The sequence below is a fragment of the Cannabis sativa genome, chromosome 4, assembly GCF_029168945.1.
Source record: "Cannabis sativa cultivar Pink pepper isolate KNU-18-1 chromosome 4, ASM2916894v1, whole genome shotgun sequence".
Classification (NCBI taxonomy): Eukaryota; Viridiplantae; Streptophyta; class Magnoliopsida; order Rosales; family Cannabaceae; genus Cannabis; species Cannabis sativa.
Window position 1 is genome coordinate 66760326 of NC_083604.1, and position 23478 is coordinate 66783803.

General features: G+C 29.5%; 1 protein-coding gene across 11 annotated transcripts; it reads right to left on the minus strand.

Annotated features, from left to right (window-relative positions):
• Nucleotides 1-8065: 8065 nt before the first annotated feature.
• On the minus strand, nt 8066-13367 carry LOC133037324 (very-long-chain (3R)-3-hydroxyacyl-CoA dehydratase PASTICCINO 2-like). 11 transcript variants are annotated; one of them, XM_061114346.1, is made up of 13 exons: nt 12954-13366; nt 12399-12505; nt 11471-11565; nt 10461-10599; nt 10202-10338; nt 10022-10133; nt 9919-9937; nt 9531-9619; nt 9371-9424; nt 8760-8830; nt 8573-8654; nt 8395-8491; nt 8066-8304 (listed from the first exon to the last, which is right to left on the minus strand). In XM_061114346.1, the coding sequence occupies exons 5-13, from the start codon at nt 10270-10272 to the stop codon at nt 8234-8236; spliced, it is 666 nt and encodes a 221-aa protein (XP_060970329.1). In that variant the 5' UTR covers nt 10273-10338; nt 10461-10599; nt 11471-11565; nt 12399-12505; nt 12954-13366; the 3' UTR covers nt 8066-8233. The 11 variants fall into 11 exon arrangements, with proteins under 11 accessions (XP_060970329.1, XP_060970330.1, XP_060970332.1 ...); XM_061114347.1 differs by lacking the exon at nt 12399-12505 and having other exon boundaries at nt 10456-10599; nt 12954-13367; XM_061114349.1 differs by lacking the exon at nt 12399-12505 and having other exon boundaries at nt 10461-10585.
• Between the last annotated feature and the right edge of the window lie 10111 nt (nt 13368-23478).

Consider the following 23478-nt stretch of genomic DNA (forward strand, 5'->3'; position numbering starts at 1 on the left):
ATTTTTCATTCAATTCATTCAATAAAGACACTTTATTGTTCTTCCCTTTCTTCCGCAATAAGTCTTCCTATTCCACACTCCAATGATTCACATTCAGCTTAGGTCATCCTACCCCACAAGCAACTTGGACGTAAATCTGATATGTAAGTTATGAGTTCGAGTACTTTGTTGTTTCTTTCTATTGGAAAATTGTTGTGCTCCAATAGAAATATCAAACCAACAAGATTACAACTCAATGACAAATAATACAAAGGACAAAACATGTATAAATAATATTACAGCACTAAACAAAATATACACATAAAATAGAGAATAGAGATGAAGAGAGGGATTACAACTCAAAGCCATAAGCTACACATAAACACAATATATAAATAGCATAAATATAAAAGAGATGTGAGAGCAATCTCAACACCATATACACGAAAAGTGTATAATAGGAGAATCACAAAACTTGAACAAGGTCTTACACCTTTATCCAAAAGCTTATTTCCCTCTACCACAAGCACTTAGGGAAAAGAAAAGAATGAAAATAGCTTTCTGGATTTATCAAGCCTATAGTGTTTCTAGCAATGTGCTCTCTTGATAGAAACTTGTTCTCCCAAAGTAAACTGAAGACCTCTATTTATAGTGTTTTGAGGATCACATTTAAAAATCAAATTCTTTCATCACATGGTTGTTACCAACACATTAGTTTGTGTTTAATGGAAGAAAAACGTTGGACAAGAGAGCTGGAAACAAGCTCAATTAATTTATATACGTTTATGAACGTTTTTCAAAAATCTGGTTTCAGATGTTGGAAAACAACCATAAAACAATATAAAAACAACTATTAAACAACTGTTTCTAGAGAATTCAAAATGTAACTCCTCTCCGAGTTAAATCTTTTCCTAACGTCCCAATACCCATTTAAATTATATAATTGAGTATTGTAACAGTTTCTAACAGCTAGAAACTTATCCCATTAATTCCATAACTCCCATATGTAACAACTCACATAATTACATATTTATCAATTTTGATCCTTAGGTTACAATCTATTTTCAGATTTGTAACTCCTCATATGTTACAATGTTATGTGTATTATTATATTGTATATGATACAATATAACCTCCAACACATAATATATTTAGTCTCATATTAATATATAATATGTCACATTTGAATATTTTAATCTATATAATATTATAACAAATAATATAAAATTCCCCCACTAGATTAAAATTTGTGACACACCATTGTAACATTATTTAATCAATCAATATCTCATATATCCCCCACTTTGATTGAATAAATCAAACACTTTTACAAAGATCTTGCTTAGATGCATAAAGTAAAATGTCTTTCGACTTGAATTTTACCTTAGTGTAGTTACCACAAAGTTTGTTGAAATTTTGGTTGCCGAAGCATTGAACCACTATTTCTTTAATACAAACCGGTGATAACACACACATCTTTACTAGAGTTCACTTGAGACCTCATTATATCTCGCTTGTGCACCGCTAATGGCCATGTGCAACATCTATTTCATGGACTCTCTAGAGAATAACTCCCAATTCTCATAAGAGGCGGCACCACCTCTAGTCCATATAGGTGGAAATTAGTGTCTGACAACTTCTCTTTAGACATATCATTTCATTAAAAAAAACCTTTCAGTTTTAACCCTCTAAATATTACCATTAGTACTCTTTCATAGATGAGACAAGTTGAGTACTACTTTTTCACTCTATTGACTTGTTATTACCTATTGAACTTAAGACTAGATTTTTACTAGTGTTAAAATAGGTTACCATCAATGAGTAAAATTCTAAGGGAGTTTAGGTCCCATCCCTCAAAAATTTCATGCTTTAATCTTGTATGGAGATCAAGCGATTTGTTATAACCACACACTTTTCGATTCCAAGCGAATCTTGCTAGCCAAAATTAGTGTCCATTGTTACATGGTCACTTTTCTCCTTAAATATATTTAAGCTTTGAAAATTAAATCACATAAGATTAATTTTCACATTTACTCAATTTCTCACAAATTTTGATACCAAGCATATCAAAATATAATACACTAACTTTAGACACCAAACATGTTTAAGTTATACTCAAGTCTTAGGCACCAAGCATGCCTAAATTTCTCGCGTTGGAGTATCACCTCCACACTTTTCACATTTCACTATCAAGATACTATCTTGATTTTAAAATATAGAAGACCTCTTTGTCTCTATAATTTCTCTTCAATTTCCTTCTTGAAATTATTTTTACTAAAATTTGACACCAAAATATGTCAAAATTTCTCATATGCACATAGCCAAAATTGATTTAGAATTTGAGTTCAAAATCAAATTAATAACTAATCAACAATGTCTCATCATATTTTGATTAAGTTTGTGGCTCACCCCCACATTTCTACCATAAAGTGTATATAAAATGTCACTTTTGTATGTTTTCTCTTGAAATGACTCTTTAAAGTCACTTTGAAAATGCCATTTGATATTTTTAGTTTTCTCAACAAAACTAAAATATCAAACTCACATCACCATTTAAAAAATAATGTGATTATTTTACCCATAATTTTAAGATTATCTCCTCATTGAGATTAGCCCAAAATTATACCAAAGTTGACAAAATTCTCATCAATTTTGTTCACTACTTTGATTATTTAAGATTCAAAATTGATTCTCCAATTTTGTTCTTTTCACAATTTTTGAATCCACCATGATTCACTTTGATATGAGTCTAAAATTGCTCTTCCAATTATGACTCATTTTACAAGTTTAGATCCACTTTGATCTATCTTTGGCAAGATAAACCCAAAAAAGAATAACTCTCATAGTTCATTTTCTCATATCAAAAAATGAGAGAAAACTACTAATGGAAAATTAATTCCAAAACTCTTTATTCTCAAAAATGATGAACACATCTTTCAATCATCATCATCATTATTATTATCATATACACTAAATATGATTAGTTACACATATATTATTATAGAAAAATTCTATGGTAGGTGTTGAGAATCATGGGGTTCCATCTCAAAACCAATTGGCAATGAGTGGAGTAGCCCATGTTCTTATATATGGCTCAATTCTCTACCATTTATTCTATGTGGGACAATGTCCACAACATTCCCCCTCAAGATGATGGCTATTTTTTGCTCATCAATCTTGAACCGTATCAGAGTGGACATGGTCACTATCTGTATAGGTGCGGATCGGATAGGATCACTTGCATGAGGATATGGCTCTGATACCATGTTGAGAATCATGGGGTTCCATCTCAAAACCAATTGGCAATGAGTGGAGTAGCCCATGTTCTTATATATGGCTCAATTCTCTACCATTTATTCTATGTGGGACAATGTCCACAACAGTAGGTACCCTTGTTTTGTCTATATAGTATAGTGACATTTTTTTGACCATTGATAAAGATGACTTTTGAAAGTACAAGATAATTATTGTATAACTCAATGCATTGAATCAAATATCTTGATGTCAAAAAAAAAACTTTACAAATATAAAAGAATCACGGAACCTAATAAAATCACAATAATTTATGTCTCTAAAATTTTAATTATTGATAACAAGTAAAGAAATATAAAATTAGATGTTCTTGTATTTTTTTTGTTCTTGTTTTATTTTATTTTATTGAAAGATTTTATATATAGAAATTTCACTAAAAAGTCATTACTTACATATTTTACTTATATTTTTATTATTATTTTGAAAGAATTTAATTTTTTTATTTATTTATTATTACATAAGCAATATTTTTTTTTTTTACATAAACAATGTTCTTTCAATGGAACATGATTTTTTTTTCTCCAGTTTTTCTTTTTATAATTAATTTATTGCAACTAAAATGTAAGTTTTTTACTTAAAAAAAATCGAAAAGAATCATACTATTAATTATTTTTTCTAAATGTGTATTTTTTTTTTTTACATAATCAAAAAAAAAAAAAGACAGAAAAAATAAAAAGCAAAAATCTGGTGATATTCATAATTTTTTCTAATTAAACATAAATATTATAGTAAAAGATAATTATTTGAAAAAAAAATGTAGTATCTACAAATTTTTATTTTGTTTTTTTTACTTTTTTATAACTCAAAATAAGTATATAAGTATCATTAAATTTTGTGTCAAATATAACAGATAAATTAAATAAATAAATAAATAAAATCTATTTTTATGATGTGTCTTACAAATATTTAGAGATATTTCATACTCATTTGAAATGGTTATTTTGTTAGACTCACAATCTGTTTCGGTATCAAAGAGAGATTTTCAATCTATTTGTTTTTCATGATCGTGTACGTTGTATATTTTAAGAGCACCTGTAAATTTTTAGAAAATTTCGAGTAGTTTATAATGTCAAAAATAAGATCTAAATATTTTATTGCACGCACGACTGTTCGTTCTTACGCACATATTAAATAACTTTTTGAACCTTATTTTCCGCATTGTAAAATATTCAAAAAATTTTGAAATTTACAGGTAATCCTATATAGCTATAACATACACGATCATGAAAAAAAAATGAACTAAAAATCTTTTCTGGATGCCAAAACAGATATAGAGTCTACTAGAACACCCTTTTAGGGGTGTACAGTAGATTTTAGTAGAATTCATCATACAAAATTAATGTAGAAAAAGAAAAATATTTTGAAAATAATTGTACCCCCTTAAAATATTATTTTGATAGACCTCCTTCTCTGTTTTGTCATCTATAAGAGTTTTTAAATTATTATTTTTCTTAATCATGTACATTGTAGTTACTTAGAACTACTTATAAATTTTCATGAAATTTTGAATAGTTTACAGTGCCGTAAATAAAATTCAAACAGTTGATTGCTACATCTATAAGAAAAAACAGTCGCTCGTGCAATAAAATATTTGAACCTTATTTTTAACATTGTAAACTATTTATAATTTTTTGAAAATTTACAAGTGGTCTATTGAAAAATCAAAAATATTTTTGGATGCCGAAATAAGGGATCTACTGAGAGGGGTACACTAATTTTTATTAGATCAACTTATCTTTTTTTAAACTATCATGAAAATATTTTTATTTTAAAAGAAAAAAAAAATCAACTAACTATTTAAAATAAAAATAAATTTACTAATTATTTTTTAATTAAAAAGGAAAAAGAATAAAATTTAGGAAAAAAAATTGACTAAGTAAAAAAAAAATTAAAGAAAAGAATAAGTATTAAAATATTATTAAAATTTGAAGAGATATGTAACCATATAGTAATAATATATTATTATATAGTAATAATATATATAACTCTCATGCATAAAATTATCTCCCAAATTTTATGCTAATTAATATATTATGTATGTTACTATCATCTCATATAATATATACTCATCATAATATATGTTATCTCCACATAATATATATAACTCATATACATGTTATATATTATGTATCTCACATATACATATCAACATATAACATATTCAAATATCATATTATATATCACTATATTAATATGACATATACATCCACATATATATATATAACTCATTTATATATATATATCTCAATATAGAAAAATATGTGAATATATATTATATAATATAAAAAATAGTAAATAACAAAATATCACAATTCTTACCCTTGTATTATCACATGTTGATTTCTTACCTTCCATTAAAGCAAGGTAGGAAAGGATAAGCTTTTGACTGTTGAAAAATTGTTGTGCTCCAATAGAAATATCAAACCAACAAGATACAACACAATGACAAATAATACAAAGGACAAAACATGTATAAATAATGTTACAACACTAAACAAAATATACACATAAAATAGAGAATAAAGATGAAGAGAGGGATTACAACTCAAAACCATAAGCTACACATAAACACAATATATAAATAGCATAAATATAAAAGAGATGTGAGAGCAATCTCAACACCACATACACCACAAGTGTATAATAGGGAAATCACAAAACTTGAACAAGGTCTTACACCTTTGTCCAAAAGCTTATTTCCCCCTACCACAAGCACTTAGGGAAAAGAAAATAATGGAAATAGCTTTTTGGATTTATCAAGCCTATAGTGTTTCTAGCAATGTGCTCTCTTGATAGAAACTTGTTCTCCCAAAGTAAACTCAAAACCTCTATTTATAGTATTTTGAGGATCACATTTGAAAATCAAATTCTTTCATCACATGGTTGTTACCAACACATTAATTTGTGTTTAATGGAATAAAAACGTTGGACAAGAGAGCTGGAAACAAGCTCAATTAATTTATATACGTTTATGAACATTTTTCAAAAATCTAGTTTCAGATGTTCGAAAACAGCCATAATACAATATAAAAACAACTATTAAACAACTGTTTCCAGAGAACTCAAAATGTAACTCCTCTCCGAGTTAAATCTTTTCCCAACGTCCCAATACCTATTTAAATGATATAATTGAGTATTGTAACAGTTTCTAACAGCTAGAAACTTATCCCATTAATTCCATAACTGCCATATGTAACAACTCACATAATTACATATTTATCAAATTTGATCCTTAGGTTACAATCTATTTTCAGATTTGTAACTCCTCATATGTTACAATTTTATGTGTATTATTATACTATATATGATATAATATAACCTCTAACACATAATATATATTAATCTCATATTAATATATAATATGTCACATTTGAATATTTTAATCTATATTATATTATAACAAATAATATAACACTTTCAGGTACATGTTTTGCTGCTCTTATTGACACAATATAGCTCCCTATACATTGCTTTTGTTTTGACAGAGGCAGAGACTGATGACCCTCAAGTGGAGAGTTGAAGGCTGGGATAGATCTCCTTGGACCTGTAGATGAAATTTTCTTTGACACTTACGATGAGTATGAACCTACAAACTAGAACGATGATGACAACTGTTTCATATTTACAGTAAGTAATAAATAGATCCAATTACTGACTCTTATGGTTAACAATGTTAATTTCTCATTTTTACATTTACAACACATAAGTTCTTTGAATCAGTTCTTGAATTGATTGAGCATATGAGAAAGTTTTTGGTGTTTTGAGTTCTCCCAACTTGAATTTATGGCTCAAATCAACAATTAATGGGGGCTACAGCCAAGCCATCCCTAGTAGAACTTCAGTTCTAATATAGTGAATGATTAAAGATCATTTGAGAGAAAACAGTTGACATTTACTGCTGGGTTTGCACAAGATTTAAATGCACATTGAAACTCATTTTTGTTTGTTATTTATTTATTTCTTGACACATTATCATTCAAAGAATCTTGTGTTAACTGAATGTTTTTGCATAGTTACAATGCAACTACCCACTTTGAGACAACTGTAGAAGATGTTATTGCCTTGTACTCCACTTTTTATATGTATGTCTGTATAATATATGCATTTTACAAGCTGCAGTATAGTGAAGAGAAATCCCTAAGATTTTTTTTAATAAGAGTTTTCTTTCCTCCATAGTTCAAAGTTATGAGTTATAATAAACTTGAAGAAATAATTAGTTTTAAAAACATATGTATTAATGATTGCAATCATGACTATTGGCTATAGACTTGTCTGTGGATCTGAGTGCTGCCAGTGCTGCTGCTGATTCAGAAGAGTGAGATTTTCACACAAGGGAGGTGAGAGACAGGAGCTCCAAGACTACTCTCTTTCATTCTTAAGCATCGCAATCTGTTACCAATCAATATATATGGTATTTTTTGTGGGAAATGAACAATATCAATATATCATACATACACCATACCCCCAAAACTAAAAGATGTCACATTATCTATTGTTACTTGAATTTGGTACTTATCAAAAGTTGGAATGCACTGCTTGAATAGACTAGTAGTTACTCCAACTGTTCTTGATTCTGAATTAGCAAGAACAAATTTTCTCTTCAAAGTAAAACTGTTCCTAGTAGATAAACAACCTCAGGAACATTGAGACTTGACTACAAATTTTAAGTGCTCTGCAAACTGTTGCCTACTCATAGAAATTAGTGTATTTCATTTTGTTGACAGCAATATATCTTTAATAACCTTTTGAGTTTCATGGTAAAAGCAAAAGCATCTGAAATGATAATATTTTTTTATTCTATTAAAACAACATTCTATCAAATCCGAAAGACAGGATATTCGATATGATGTATTCTGAAAAAACATCCGCTAGGCTAATAGAAGATAAAAGGCTAAGAGTGTTCTAATTGTCCTAATCAAATATGAGAAACATTATAAATATGCTACTCCCTCTTGGACTTTGACAGTGCTTTCTTCCTCTGCCCAAGCATATAACCATACAGGTGGGGACTACCTGCAATAATAGGTGTAGTCATGGCTAGTGAATAAAATAACTTAGCTAGACAAACTCTCTACTATTGTAAGGAAGAGGATGAACTCATACCTGGGACATAGATAGCTAAGACAAGAATGGAGGCATAGAAATAATCAAAGGAGAAGTTCCACTTGTTTGGCATCCTTAAACAGTACAACTCGGATTTCTGCACAAAAATCCTCTCATTTAGTGAACATATTTCGCATAATTTCAAAACGCATAGCTCAGTTAGCATAGAATTTCCTACCTTAATGTATGGCAGGGCAGCATAAACTAGACCAACTTCACTTGTGATACCACATGGATACAACACTGTGAAGGTGCTATACCTGCATCGCATGAATTAATATTATTATTATTTCTAAATTAAGTATAGTTGCCAACAATTTCACCTTTCTATACACAATGGGATGAACCTAAAACACAATTACTACCTGAGCCACAAGAGCCATGAAGGTGCGAAACCAAGTGCCTCCTTCATGCCAAAGAAAGAATATCGTATAATCTGCAATTAATGGATACATAATCTAAAACTTTATTATTCAGGAATCAACTTGGCGAGATCTAAAAGTTGGTGTGAAGAATATATGCATGAAGCTCACTTTAGTTTTAAATACAGCCTAGGAAGAGAGAGGAGAGGAGGGGGAGTGAGATTTGAAAACTATCAATTAAGCAACATATAGCATGATAATACTTCCTATAGATCATAATGAATTTAATTATCCAAAATAAAGTTATAATACACTTAACATCAATACAATTATAAAAATGAAGGGTAAAAAAAAGGGAGTAAGATTTGTTTCCCTCCTGCATATATGATTTTTAACCAAACAAGAAAGTGATGTTCTCTCCAGTTCCTTTATTACCAAATACAAAAAGACTAACATGATATCATTCCTCCTACCTGACAAATTAAATAGGTTGCTATACAGCAGTTCATGGACAGTGTTCAAGAAAAAATAATTAACAAGCATTGAGACAGCCAATATAAGAAAACCACAAGATTCTGATAAGTAAGAAATTATGACAGTCGTGTAATACTTGCCTCTGTAATAGACCAGCTGATGACCAAAGAGCTCACAAGTACATGACTTTGAATCTGTTATGAATAATCTTATCATATATATGCTCAGATATTGAATTAGCACAAGGTATATGCAAGTTGAAATTGTTAAAAGGAAAAAAAAAAATCAAACAAATCTAACCTCAGGAAAACTCCATAAGATTCCCCAAGTTAGAAACAATCTTGAACTTATCTGGGGCAGGGTTGCCGTAATTGGAGATCTCACAAGGCCTTTTTCATTCAAAAACAAGATTTACAAAATATAACTTTTTTTAATAAGGAATACTGTGTTTAACAAAATATGTTTTTGATAACCTATATTCTCCATAATAATCATTAATACTTGTTCATGAAATAACAAGTTAGTATTTTATACAAATCCAAACTACAGATACCATACAGGCGATCATTATAGAGAACACAAATTATCAAAACTATATTTTATAAAAACATGCTACCATGATCCCTTTACTAAATCCAAAAAATATCAAGATAACGATCTGTAATTTAACAAAAAAAAAAAAACTGACCTACTAGTCCATGAAGAATCTGTTCAAGAAGAATGAGAAATTGTCAAAACGAATCAACAAATACATAAAAAATACTAATTACAATAAGGGAGAAGAAAGAAACCTCCAAAACGGCGGCGGATTGAGCGAGCTGAAGAGGGCGTTGTACGGCATTGTAGACATTTTGGTGGCCGGAATCTTTGAGCGTTATTACAGCAAAATAGAGTACTTGTAACCTGAAACCACCGCCATTAAACAAAAACCAAAAGGACTGTAATTATGAATCTGAGAAGAAATGTAGTACCATCCTGCGAAGACAGTCCAGTTGTAGAGAGTGAGATACACGCGCCTGAGGAGAGAGGGAAACCCCGCCATGGATGTTGAGATGATTCGCAGGCAGATGCAATGTTGGAGGATTAGAATGGGGAAGTACTTACAAAACTAGAAAACAATGAAAATAAAAATAAATATGACTGAATGTATAATTATATATGCATAGGAAGAAAATAAATTGAGAGAAAACAAAGCAAGGAAGAGGCAACATTAGGTAAGACAGACCGCACCACAACTCCTTTCGAACTAGGGACTCGGCCCTCTCGTCGTCAATCTCGCTTTTTTGATTCTCCAACTCTTCAAGCTCTTTTCTTCTTGGGTCGTTGGAGCTTGGTTTTGGGGCTGGAATTAGTTCCTGAATCACTTTGACTACTTGAAATTAAGCCAATTACAAAAATATTTAGGTAAACGATGACTTAGCCTACTCTGTTATTAGTTAGGGACTATTATATACATTGACAAGTAACACATACATATAAATATAACTGTTATAATAATAATAGTAAGAAGAAGATAGAATTGAAAATATTGGACACTTTCGAGAAAGAAAGCAAAACAACAAAATAATCAATCACTTTAAAGCATGAGATTACTCATAGCATACACATCAAGGGACCCTCTCCCAATAATGCTAGCCATGAACTAAATTTAAGGACAACTGAACCATTTATAGCCAATGAGGCTAAATATGAAGTAAAGAGAAGAGACTCTGGAAAACATGAAGCAAAGGGAAAAAACTACGAGATACCCAATGAGTTGATTTTCAAGCTAAAATTGAATAACATAGAAAATATATCACAACATGCAAGAACTAATGAAATCTAAAATTAATATCAATAAATAAATAAACTATAAAAGTACTTATATGATTGCATAGTATTGTAACAAGAAAAAGTCACATACAAATTCATTATATTGTGAAAGAAATGAATAAGTACAAATTTTAAAGATTAATGAATGAAAAATTATTCATTCCAACTCAAATATTAAGAGTTCCTCTCGCCTAATTGTTACCAAGTTGTTTATTCCTGATCACCTATAGGAAACAGAAAATAACAAATATAGTTTTTCTGGAGATTACGAGCCTCCTTTTCTATCATATCTACAAAAATTTTAGCTCTTTGCCTATATTCATGTGAATCTCTACAGTTGACAAGTATGTATTTAAGAAAATTTTAGTGTAAAAGTAATGAAGACAATGATTTACTAGTAACTTCGTATTGATGAACACATTATTTACCTGTTGAAGCAAACCTAAATTTTATTCATCATAATTCCCAAGTTGCTCAACTCAGTGTTACTAAGTGTATGCAGCCGATTCTTATTATCTATCACCTGAAATAAGGAAGAGATTAAGACAGATTAAATATAATTTTATTTTTAGTATAGTTATCCTTAATTTATGCAGTAAGTCTTTCTAAAAAAATTACATTTTTGAGTAATACCTTAAAAATTAGAAGAGAGACAAGTAGTAGTACTAGTAATAAACAAAAAAAAAAAATCCAATTTACTGCTAATTCCTCCTCCTACTGTTAAAGGGATAAAACCATTTTATGACATGCATCTCAATACCTGTATTACAAGTACAAGATTACCTAAACAAGAAAGAATATATAGACAAGTATATCTAAATACTAAAATTGAGTGCTCCCTAAACAATATAGACAAGTGATTAAACAATTCAAACCCAGCGAGAATATATAGACAAGTGATTAAACAATTCAAAAACAGAAAGCTTAAGAAAGAAATCATGACAGCCATCCCCAAAAATGAACAAATTTCGGCCAATACAAATAAATTAAGAGCTGCATTAGCTAAGCTAAAACTAAAACTCAGCAAGCCTATATGCTTAAAACATTTCAAAAAAAAAAAAAGAAAAAGAATGCATCTCCAGCCAAAGGAAGTTTCAAACATCAACAACTTACTGCACAGAAAAATTGATATGAAAAATAAAATGATTAAATAGAACAATAATAAATCACAAATAGATAGTCCGAGCTAAACAACCTGTCAAGCAAGAATTTAGATTTCGCAGTTTATATCATAACATGAAACGTTAAAGCTGAAATATTGGAACTAATTTTTTGAGCTACTAAAATCCAATGCATCTCGCATTTCCTCCATTCTTCGATAATTGAATGCAGTAGAGAGAGAGAGAAAGAACTTACCTGATATTGAAAGATACGGTACAGGCAACAAAGTAGAGACTAAGGATTTCTAGGTTAATTGATTGGGGATTGCAATTTTGCTGTCCCAGAAATCTTTAGATTATGATCTGCACTAAGTTTTGGAAGTGTAACTGGAAGCAGAGTATGAAATCCCAATATTTAAAGAAAGAAATTTGGAACCCTAAATACTAATTTCAATTCAAATTTGTTGGCAATAAAATGACTAAACAACTCATGCCACTCTTTTATCAAAGCTTCTGCCAATCATCTAACCAACTTGCTCAACAAAAGCTGGGGCTTCTCTATGAATGGAAAAATAGTGATCGGTAAAATACAACATTTCCAATAAAATAAAACCTAATAAACCTCAATCAATTCAAAACGGAATAAAAAAAAATGTATACACAATTTCAATCTCAAATTTCACAAAACAAAAACCTAAATTTTCTTTTTAGAAATGTCAACCCAATAAAAACCTAATAAAATTCAATCAGTTCAAAAACGAATAAAAAAAAAGAGAGTTTAAAATTCAATCAGTTCGAACCATATTCTCACCCAAGTGTTGAGCAACCTCAAGCACCAAACGGATCGAGAAGCCCTGAACCTCAAGATCGGAGGCAATCCTTCACCAAATCTAACATCAACAACAGCACCAATGAAGTCGAGGAGGCACTATCGTGGTTGGATCGCCGACTCGTCGGGCTGGTGGTAGTGGTTTGGGCGAAGGGGAGTTGAGAGGGTCGTTGGGCTGCTGCTGGTGGTTGTTTGGTGCGTCGCTAGCTTGCTGCTAATGGTGGAGAGGGTCTTTTGAAATGGAGAAGAAGAAGAAGGTAAGGCATTTTGTAGTAGTGAGTATTAATATGTAATTAGTTTGTGTAGCTCAACCCCCAACAACGCCTCAACCAACTACTCCGACCAATTCAACATGATTATTAAAAGGATACTTTGTCCTTCATAATTTTGTCCAACTGTTCATAGAAAAAGGACTGCTTATGAGTTAGGTTGGGCAGCTTCAAGCTATTTTAACAAGGAGTAACTTCCTTTTATTAAAGGGCTATTTACAAAAATATGGGAAAATAAAGATAAGTTTTGATATATATGGCATAAAAACTTAATTACACTAAATATGGCATTTTTTAAAAAAACTTACAAATATGGGAAAAAGTCTTGAGTAATGCCATAAAAAACTTAAAATTTGTATTTCTTTTTATTTATTTTTTCTTTTTTAAAAAAAATAAAATACTAAAATAAATAAAAAATGATCTCAACTATAGATATTATTTTTTTTTTACAGAAATTAAACTTGTTTTTTTTTTATTTAAACTACTATTTTTTTCTTTGTTTTTTTGTTAAGAACTAATTATTTCATTAAAAGCAACAGAAAAAAAAAAAAAAAAAAAAAAAAACCACTTTCATCAACATCATCCTGAAGAAAAAACAATATAAAAAATTATAATCTAAAGATAATATAAACTTTAAAAATCAATTTCATCAACATTGAAAGAAACTATTAATTTCATTAAAAGAATAAAAAAAATAATTTCATTATGTTATTAGAATTTTTTTTTCAAGTTACTTTTTTATTATTTTGTTTTTAGGTTGGAAACTTACACTTATATTTTGTTATTAAATTATTGGTAGGCATTATGTGTTGTTTTGATTATATTTGTGATTAGTATTTTTTTTTTTTTGTATATTTGTGTGTGTGTATGTTTTTATTTGATTGTTTGATGAAACTGGTTTCAATTAACTTTATTATTAACATTTGTATTTTGTTATGATTTTTTATAACGTCAAAACTGGTTTCACATGTCGAAACTGGTTTCACATGTTTTAACTATTCTGTAATGGGGTTGCTCAATTTTTATGATATTATTATATATTTTTTCGTTTGTATAAAACCAGTTTTATTATTGTATGATATTTGAACAACAATTTTTATTTTATTTTAATTAATCAGTTTCTGACATACATATTATTTTATTATTTTCATAACTGGTTTTTTTAAGTAATTAATTTTTTTTATTGTTGTTCATAATTGAGTTTTATTCAATTTCTTATTAATTTATCTCAAGAAACTGGTTTTTATTTGTTTGTTTTTATTTTGGTTGTTTTACTAACTGGTTTCTCACATTCCACTGTTTTTTTTTTTGTTATTCTTTTATGGTTTTTATTGCACTTTTGTCTCTTTAATTTTCTTTGTTTCTTTTTTTTCTCTTTAATTTTAATTTGTGATTCTCTTTGTTATATTTGCTGCATATTGTATGTTTAAATTAACTCTAATTTTTGAGCAAGCAAATAAAAAATTAAATGCCAAAATAAAGAATGAAGTTTGAAGTTTGATTATTAGGTATTGATATAAATTTTATATGTTCGAAACTGGTTTTTAAATTTAGTATCGTTAATTTGTAAAAGTTTAGTTATTAAGCATTGTGTATTTTTTATTATGTTATTGTTGAAACTATTTTTTTTTTTTTTGCCTCTTTTAATGAAATAATTCGTTTATTTTAATATTGATGAAACTGGTTTTTAAAGTTAGTATCGTCTTTAGATTGTAATTTTTTTCATTATCTTGTTGATGAAACTATTTTTTGTATTCTTTAAATGAAATAATTAGTTTCTTTCAATGTTGATGAAACTAGTTTTTAAAGTTTGGATTCTTTTTAGATTATGATTTTTTATATTTTTTTTTTCAAGATGATACTGATGAAACTGGTTTCTTTTTTTCTGCTATTTTTAATGGAATAATTAGTTTTTAACAAAAAAAAACGAATAGTAGTTTAAATAAAAAAAACAAGTTTAATTTTTGTAAAAAAAAAATAAAATATAAAAATGTACACTTATTATATATATTAAGAGAAAAAAATTAGGTTGAGAAAAAAATTGAAAAAAAAAAGAGAGACACAAAGAGAAATTAGAAAAAAAAAATAGAGAGAGATAAGCGAAAGAAAGAAAAAAAAGTAGCAATCGACTTAAAAGTTTAAAAGAAAAAAGAGAGCCAAAATTGACTAAAAAATATATAAAAAAGACAAAAAAAAAAACTTTTTGAAGTTTCAATAAGTAAAAAAGAAAAAAAAAATTAATAAAAGTATAAAAGTAAAATGTTCTTGTCAAATTAAAAATGTAATGTTTGAAAAAAAACTGTAGTATTTGGTGTAAATTTTTCAAATAAAAAGAAACCCTAAAATGTAAGTGTAAAATAAATTAAAAAAATAAATAAAACTAATTAAGCTGAAAACAAAAACATAAAATATGGGATTAGATAATAAGTTTATAAAAATATGGCATATCAAATACCATAAAAAACTTAAATGTGAAAAAATGCCATAGAAAAGTGGCAAACCTAAAAATGCCATATTTTTCTAACTTTGTTATGAAATCCCATATTTCATGTAATTTTCACTTTTAACAACCCAATTCAATTCGATGGGCCTATGAAGTTTCATATTTTTGTGGGGAATCTTACAAAAATATTGAGTTTTGTACAAATATTTACAATTTTATTGTCAGACGCCAAAAATTAATTATATACTGTCTTGGTTTTTTTTTTTTTTCTTTTTTATATTGAACGCTGAATATTAAGAACAATGCTTCCATTTTTTATACTTACGTACAAAACCACCACAGCAACACGAACACACTTGAAAAAATAATTATTAATTCTGGCGAGATTGAACAAAAACAGTAAAATCAACGTCAAATAAATAATCATGGCAAAATAACACTTAAATAAATAAAAAAACAAAAGAAAAAAAAGATTAAAAAAACTAACCATCTTTTGCAAAGCCTCGACACCATATGCAATAACGGCTATATTTGCAAGCTCAGTCTTGAAAATGAGAATAGAAAAACTACTAAAATCAATCTAAATCAGCATAAAAACAAATGTAAAACAATGAAGCGGAAATAACCACTTAGAAAATCTTAAAAGAACTACACACCTAAAAATCATTTTGCCAATGAGCTCATCAAATATATTTATAAGAGAATCAAAGTAAAAAATTACAAAAACAACCATAAAAAATATATATATATTTATAGCCTCCATCTTCCACATCCACGGACCAAACTACCATAACAATACGAGAATACCTAGAAAACAACTATTAATTTTGGCGAAATGGAGCAAGAACATTGAAATTGACGTTAAATAAATAAATCATGGCAAAACAACAGTAAAACAATACTAAAACAAATAAAAAAAATGATTAAAAACAACTAACCATCTTTTGCACATCCTCAACCCCAAATACTGTGTTTCTTTTAAAAAAAAATATATAATGTAAGTTTTATACTGTGTACTGTGTTAAATTGTCACTGTTATTCTACTGTTGTTTTTTAGTTGTTCCACTGTTGTTTTTAGTTATTCTATTTTATGTTCTGTTTTTTTTTTAAAAATAAAGTATTTTTGAAAAAAAATTTCGTGTAACAGTATTTTTATAAAAATTAACCCAAATTTCAGTATTTTTGTAAGTTTCCCTTACAACTTAGTAAAAATTATCCAAATTATGGGATTTTTTTTACCATTTACTTTTTTATGGCATTTTTAAATAAAGCCTTTGTCATATGGGATTTTTGTTTTGTGTTCCTTTTTATGGGTTTTATGAAAGCCATATATTTGTTATATTTGGCCCAATTCCCATATTTTATTCTTTTTTTTTAAAAAAAAAAAATTTAAGCTACAGCTAGTGTAGCATTTGCATGGAATAGCTTAACTTTGTACTCATTGTTTCATACAGTTCAATCAATCCCATTGTCATTTCATATTCTGAGCAAGAGGTTTTCTCTCACTGTTACTCTCTCCCAGTCTCTCTTCGTTTCCCCTTTTTTTCAGCTTAGGGTTTATTCTTTTCCTTCATATTTTTCTTGTTCTTCGTCTTCAAGCTTCGACGGTGCTGCCATTGTTGCTGTTTTTCAAGCTTCAACCGGTGCTGCCGTGGGTGGGTTATTCGGTTGTGGTCATTTTGAAGCTCAGTTGCTTGTTTAAGTGAGGTAAGTTTTCAGTTGTTCATAATTTTTGTTGTAATGTGTTTAGTTTTAGTGATTATAGTTCGGTATTGTAATGTTTGTTGGTTTTTTTTTTTTGTTTTTCTTGATGATTTTCCATGATCGGCTGGGTTTTTTGGGTTTATTGTTGTTTTTGGGATGATCGGTTGGGTTTTTAGGTTGTGTTTGGTGTTTTGGTGTTTGTTCTTTCTAATTTTTTCAAAATGTGTTCTTATTTTCGTTGTTAATCATTGTTCTATTTAGTTTATTTTTATTTTTGTTTTAAGTTTGAGTTTGTGTTGATTTTGTTGTTTTCTCTGTTAATTTTTGTTAAATCTTCATGAATTTTGTAGGTTTTTTTTCTGTTTTCTTTGTGTTGAATCTGTTTTTTTTTTTTTTTTTATTATTATCTGCTACTCAATGTTTTCAGGACATTATTCATTATGTTGATCCTAAAGTTCAACAAAGGATTCTCAACAATCTGATTATGTTTACAAAAATTTAAAGGACCAGGTTTAAAACTCGTTTCTCTTGTTTATTGGTGTTAATTCATGTTCATTTATTCTATTTTTGATTCTTTTGTTTTATTCTTGTTGTTTTTATAACTGGTTTATAACCAATTTTAATATTGTATTTTTTATTTTGTTAACAGGTTGAGCCTGGTAATGTTGCGTTTGTGGGTGCTGAATTTGGAACTGGTTCCGAAGTTCCAGTTGATGCACCTAAGAAACCAGAGGTTAAGAAATCTCGTGCTAAGAAGAAGAAGGTGAGTTTCTTAACTGGTTATGTTATTGTTGTTGTATTTTAACTGGTTTTTTTTTTTATTATAGAAATGTGTTTTTAATTGTTTATTGTATGTAATTTAGTTTTTATACTTTTTATAACTGGTTTTTTTTTTCTTTTAAAAATGTGTTTATAAATGTAATTTAGTTCTTATATTATTTATAACTGGTTTTTTTCTTTAAGAATTGGGTTTTCAAATGTTTATATTATGTAATTGAGTTTTTATAGTCTCTTTTAACCGGTTTCTTTTGTTAGTTTTTTTAACATATTTTGTGTTTCATTTGTTGTTTTATTACTATAACCGGTTTCTAAATTTCTTTTTGAGCTTTTTAAAAGTGTTGTTTTTGTATGTTTTTTTAACCGGTTTCTTTTTTGTTTTTCAAGGTTAATGTTGATCCTTCTGATAGCGATTTTGTTCAACATGTTGAATTTGGAACTAGTTCTAAAGTTCCAGTTGAAAAAGAGATTCAGCCCTCTGTCAGGGAAACTCGTGGCCGGAAAAAAAATGTGTTCATATGTTTATAATTTTGTTCTTTGTTACTGTTTGTGAATGTTGTTTTTCTGATGTATATTTATCTTTTTTGTTTTCTGTTTTTTTCAGGCCACAGTGGCTGATTGTGATCTTCCCAATCCGTCGGTACGTCGTACAACACGTTCTGGCGTTAAATCTGTTGCGTCGAAGGGCCCTAGTCCTTCGATAGCTGAAGAGTCCGTTAAAAAATCCACTAGTTTTTCGAATGTGGTAAGTGCTTTAAGTTTTTCATTTTACATATATGTTTTGTTTTTATTTTTAATGTGATTTAATTTTTATTTATGGAATCAGTTATTTTATTTATCATGTGCTTGTTGTTGTTGTCACTGGCTAAATCTTATTTTATAACTGGTTTTTTTACAGGATGTTTACTTGAAGATGAAAACAGAGCACCGGTTCACAAGTAAGCTCCAGATTTGGAATAACCCGTGGGTTATTGAGTAGATCAATGCAAATCTTACTCCTTCTCAAAAGGCATTATTTTTTACAACGCCTTTTTAGCAATTTTTGAAGATGGGCATTGTTAAGTGGCACATTGCCCTGCCTCACCTTGCTTTAGTGAGGGAGGTTCATCAAGAGAGGGAGGATGTAGAGAAGTGGTTCTTAATCCGGGACAGAGTTGTCCGTTTCGGTTTGGAGGAGTTTGTCTTGATAGCGGGGTTAAGTCCGGAAGGGTCATTTGACTTGAACGATTTTAAACAGAAGATGTCGTTCAAGAAGAAGATGTTTCCTGATTTGACTATTAAAGTCATTTAAGAACAAGTTAGAGCAAGGTTTTTGGCGGGAGAATTTGATGATGATGTTGACGCTGTGAAGATGGCGATTGTTTATTTGTTGAGTCACTATTTATATGGGTATGAGAACAGTAAGAGAGTCGACAATGAGTTATTTGGTTTTGTGGATGGCGATTTGTCTGAGCTAAGGAATATCGCATTTGGTAAACTGCTGTGGGATAGGACTTTCCACTACATGAATTTTGCCTTCAAGGACGGTGATAATATATATTACAAGATTGAGAAGGCCAAGGAAGAAAATGATAAGTTTTATTCTTTTAAATTCCAAGGGTTTCCATTCGCTTTCCTAATTTGGTTGGTCGAGATACTACCAAGCCTGTCTCCTAATTACTGCAAGACGATTGCGAATACATATCCTCGAATGTTAAATTGGGAGACTACTTATAAGAAAAAAACTGGGGGCTATTCAAAACTTGTTTCTGAGGTTTTTAATAATGTTGAGGTACCTTTCAATTTTTATAACTAGTTTCTTTTTTATATATATATAGTGTATTTATAACTGGTTTTTAATATGTTTGATTTCTTTCCAATTTTTTAGGCCACTGTGAAGAATTTTTATCCTGTTGGCCGTGAGCTAAGCTGCCTTGCAAAACCTCAAATTTTAACCGGTTTATCTTCCAAAGAAACCTCGAGGTTTCGATGGGAAGGTATGCCTTTTTTATGCATTCGTTTACTTTTTGGTTGTGTTTTTACAGTTTGTTTTTTATTTAGTTTCTTATTTTTTTTTTCCTATATGTTTTTTTGATGTTTGTTATGTATTATTGTTTGTCTTCAGTTTTCAAATTTGGAGAAGGCTTTGGTCTGTATTCAAGATGACCAAAAGAAAATTTTATTAAGTATTAAAAATTTAAAGGATGAGTTTAATATTAAATTTGATGAAGTCATTGAATTATTGAAGAGCAAGAAATGGTCATCTGTGCCTAAAGATTGTGAGGAGAAGGTTGAAGATTCTTGCTCTTGGAATCTTGATGTTGGTGGGAATGATAATGAGTTTTCCGATCCGCCGTCACCCGAGGTATTTTTTCTTTTAGTTTGTTGTTTTTCTGTTTTTATAACCAATTATTTTTTATTTTCTATGGTCTTTTATGTTTCCTGTTTTTTTGTGTTTTATAACTGGTTATTTTTTTTGCAATTTCTGTTTATTTTATTCTTTTCCTGTTTAGAAACCGGTTATGACTATGTTTTTTGATCTATCTTTGTAGGTTGTTTCAAAATCTAATCTTTCTGAATATGATGATGATATAGGTGAGCTGCAATTGTCACTCGTTCGGGAAGATAAGGTTGTATGTTTGTTTCTTTGTTATAATGGATGTGTTTTATTACCAACTGGTTTTTTTTAGATTGTAAGTTTAATTGATTCGTGTTTTTATTCCAGGTTCACTATGGATTAGGTGAGGGGAGGGATGACGGCGGTGTGTTTTCGTATGAAACGATTACAATCGACCAATCCATTTTGGATTTGGTTGATAGACTCACTCAGGCATATTCTTCCCCACTTAGTGCAAAGAATGAGCAATGGGATTTGGTGTCAATTCCTGAGTCTGCATCCCCTGCTGTGGAAGATGAGGTTGAGGTTCTATATGTAATGCCTTTACAATCTAGTGTTGCTATCAAGAGACAAGCAAAACCTGGATTGCATTGTAGATCTCCTTTTGTCAATGAGTTTGGTTCTTCTGAACCAAAAATTCAGAATAAGAAGGATAAGGAGTCATCTAGTGAATTAGCTTTTGACCCTAAGGTGTTGTTTCCTTTTGTTAAAGAGATTGGGATGAACACTGGCACCGAAGATTGCGGGAGATACGTTAAGTGGATCGAAGGTGCTAGGCTATTGAAGAAGAAGTATGTTTTTTATTGTTATGTTGTTATTTTTGTTTTTAATAGTTGCTGAGTTTTATTTTTTAACTGGTTTTATTTTTTCATTTTGGATTTTTTTCTTTGTGATTTCAGGAACAATGAAAAAACAGCTGGCGACATTGATCCTCCCTTCGATTTCAGCATAGCTCAGATTGATGACAAGTCTTGGTTTGTGATTTTACAGACTCGTGGTGAAGAATTGACTGATCTAGTATTTAACTGGTTATTTTTTCTTCTGTCTGTTTTATTTTTCTTAATTTCTTTGCTTTTTTTTTCAATTTTAACTGGTTATTATTTTTTATTTATTGTGTGCAGCATCTGAATGTGGTACTCTATTATCTTAGGAAGAGCATCTTATACAATGCTAGTGTTAATAAGAGAGTGGCGACGACATGCTCGTATTTTGATGTAACTGTTAAGGGAGTGTATGCTGAATTTATAAAGGCAAAACGTGATCCGAGTGTCATCAGGTATGACAACATGGTCACCGATTACATTCTGGGGCAATATAACTTTTGCTTCCAGCCTTGGATCGGTGTTGACGATGTTGTCGGTCCGTGTCATGTCGGTGTTCAACGACATTGGATATTTCTTCACTTCAGCATTTTAAAGAGGAAGATCTTCGTATTCAATTCCATGAAGAATACAAAGACGAATCAAAGGAAGATCTTGCCTGATCTCCTTACGTACTATGAGTTACTACCATACTTCCTTAATTTCTTAAATTTTTATGATGGTAGTGTTGGGTTTTATGCCCTAAATAAAACTCATTTCAATATAATCAGATTTACTTATTAATATAGATCAGAAATAACATTTAATGTTGCATGGTTCACATGATTTATTTCATGATTATATGTACATAATGTATAAATTCATCTGAAACCCTTTTCACATACTTGATCCTGTTTATTGTGCCGTCAACACATTGGAAAGTAAACATGACTATGTGAATAAAGTTTCCTAGATTTATCAGACACAGGGTTTTACTGATATGATAATCTACAACAAGAGTTTACTTGTATTTGGAGAAATACTATGTTCTTTCCAGAATATTGGTTAAAGTAAAGCTCAGGTTGGATGCATGGAGTATGCATCGGAAGGGACCGATATTGAACTTTGACTTAGATTTAATTAAACTTACCATAAAATCTATTCAAGTCAATATCGCCTAGTTGATCCTAGATCAAATAATCTTAATCCTGTTATGATTAGGCTCAATCTTGAAAGGCTATTCGTGTTCCTTGAATTGTTAGTTAAGCCTACTTTTAAGTCAGGGTGATACGTACTTTTTGGGAACACGGTAGTGCAATTGAGTGGGAGCGCTAGCATAAACATGGAATCTATAGCTTCTATCTGGCGAATAGTAAGCAAAGGATGATCACCTTCGAGCTTGACCAAACGAAAATAAATGGTGGAGATCTCATTTCACATAAGCTGAAATATCATTTATACGGGGTCAAGTGTTTTAAGGATAAAATACATTGTAGGGTGTTACGGTAATTTAATCCCTTTACTGTGTAGATCATTCATATAGAGGATAATTGATCAAATTAGGATTATAACAATGGATAACTAATGATGTGTCTATATGGTGGAACATATAGAGCATTCTATATACTGAGAGTGCAATTCTAAGTTCTATGCGTGGATTCAACGAAGAATTAATAAGTTAGTGAATTTTAGTGCTAAATTCTTGATCTACTTATTGGAAGCTCGGTTATATAGACCCATGGTCCCCCCACTAGTTGAGATAATATTGCTTGTAAGACTCATGTAATTGGTTTTGATTAATCAATTATAATTCACAAGTTAGACTATGTCTATTTGTGAATTTTTCACTAAGTAAGGGCGAAATTGTAAAGAAAGAGTTTATAGGGGCATATTTGTTAATTATGATACTTTGTATGGTTCAATTAATAAATATGATAAATGACAATATTATTTAATAATTATTTATAGTTATTAAATAGTTAGAATTGGCATTTAAATGGTTGAATTAGGAAATTGGCATTTTTGAGAAAATCAGATACAAAAGGTGTTAAAATTGCAAAATTGCAAAAAGCAAGGCCCAATCCACTAAGTGTATGGCCGGCCACCTATTGTAGTATTTTAAGTTGATTTTTTCATT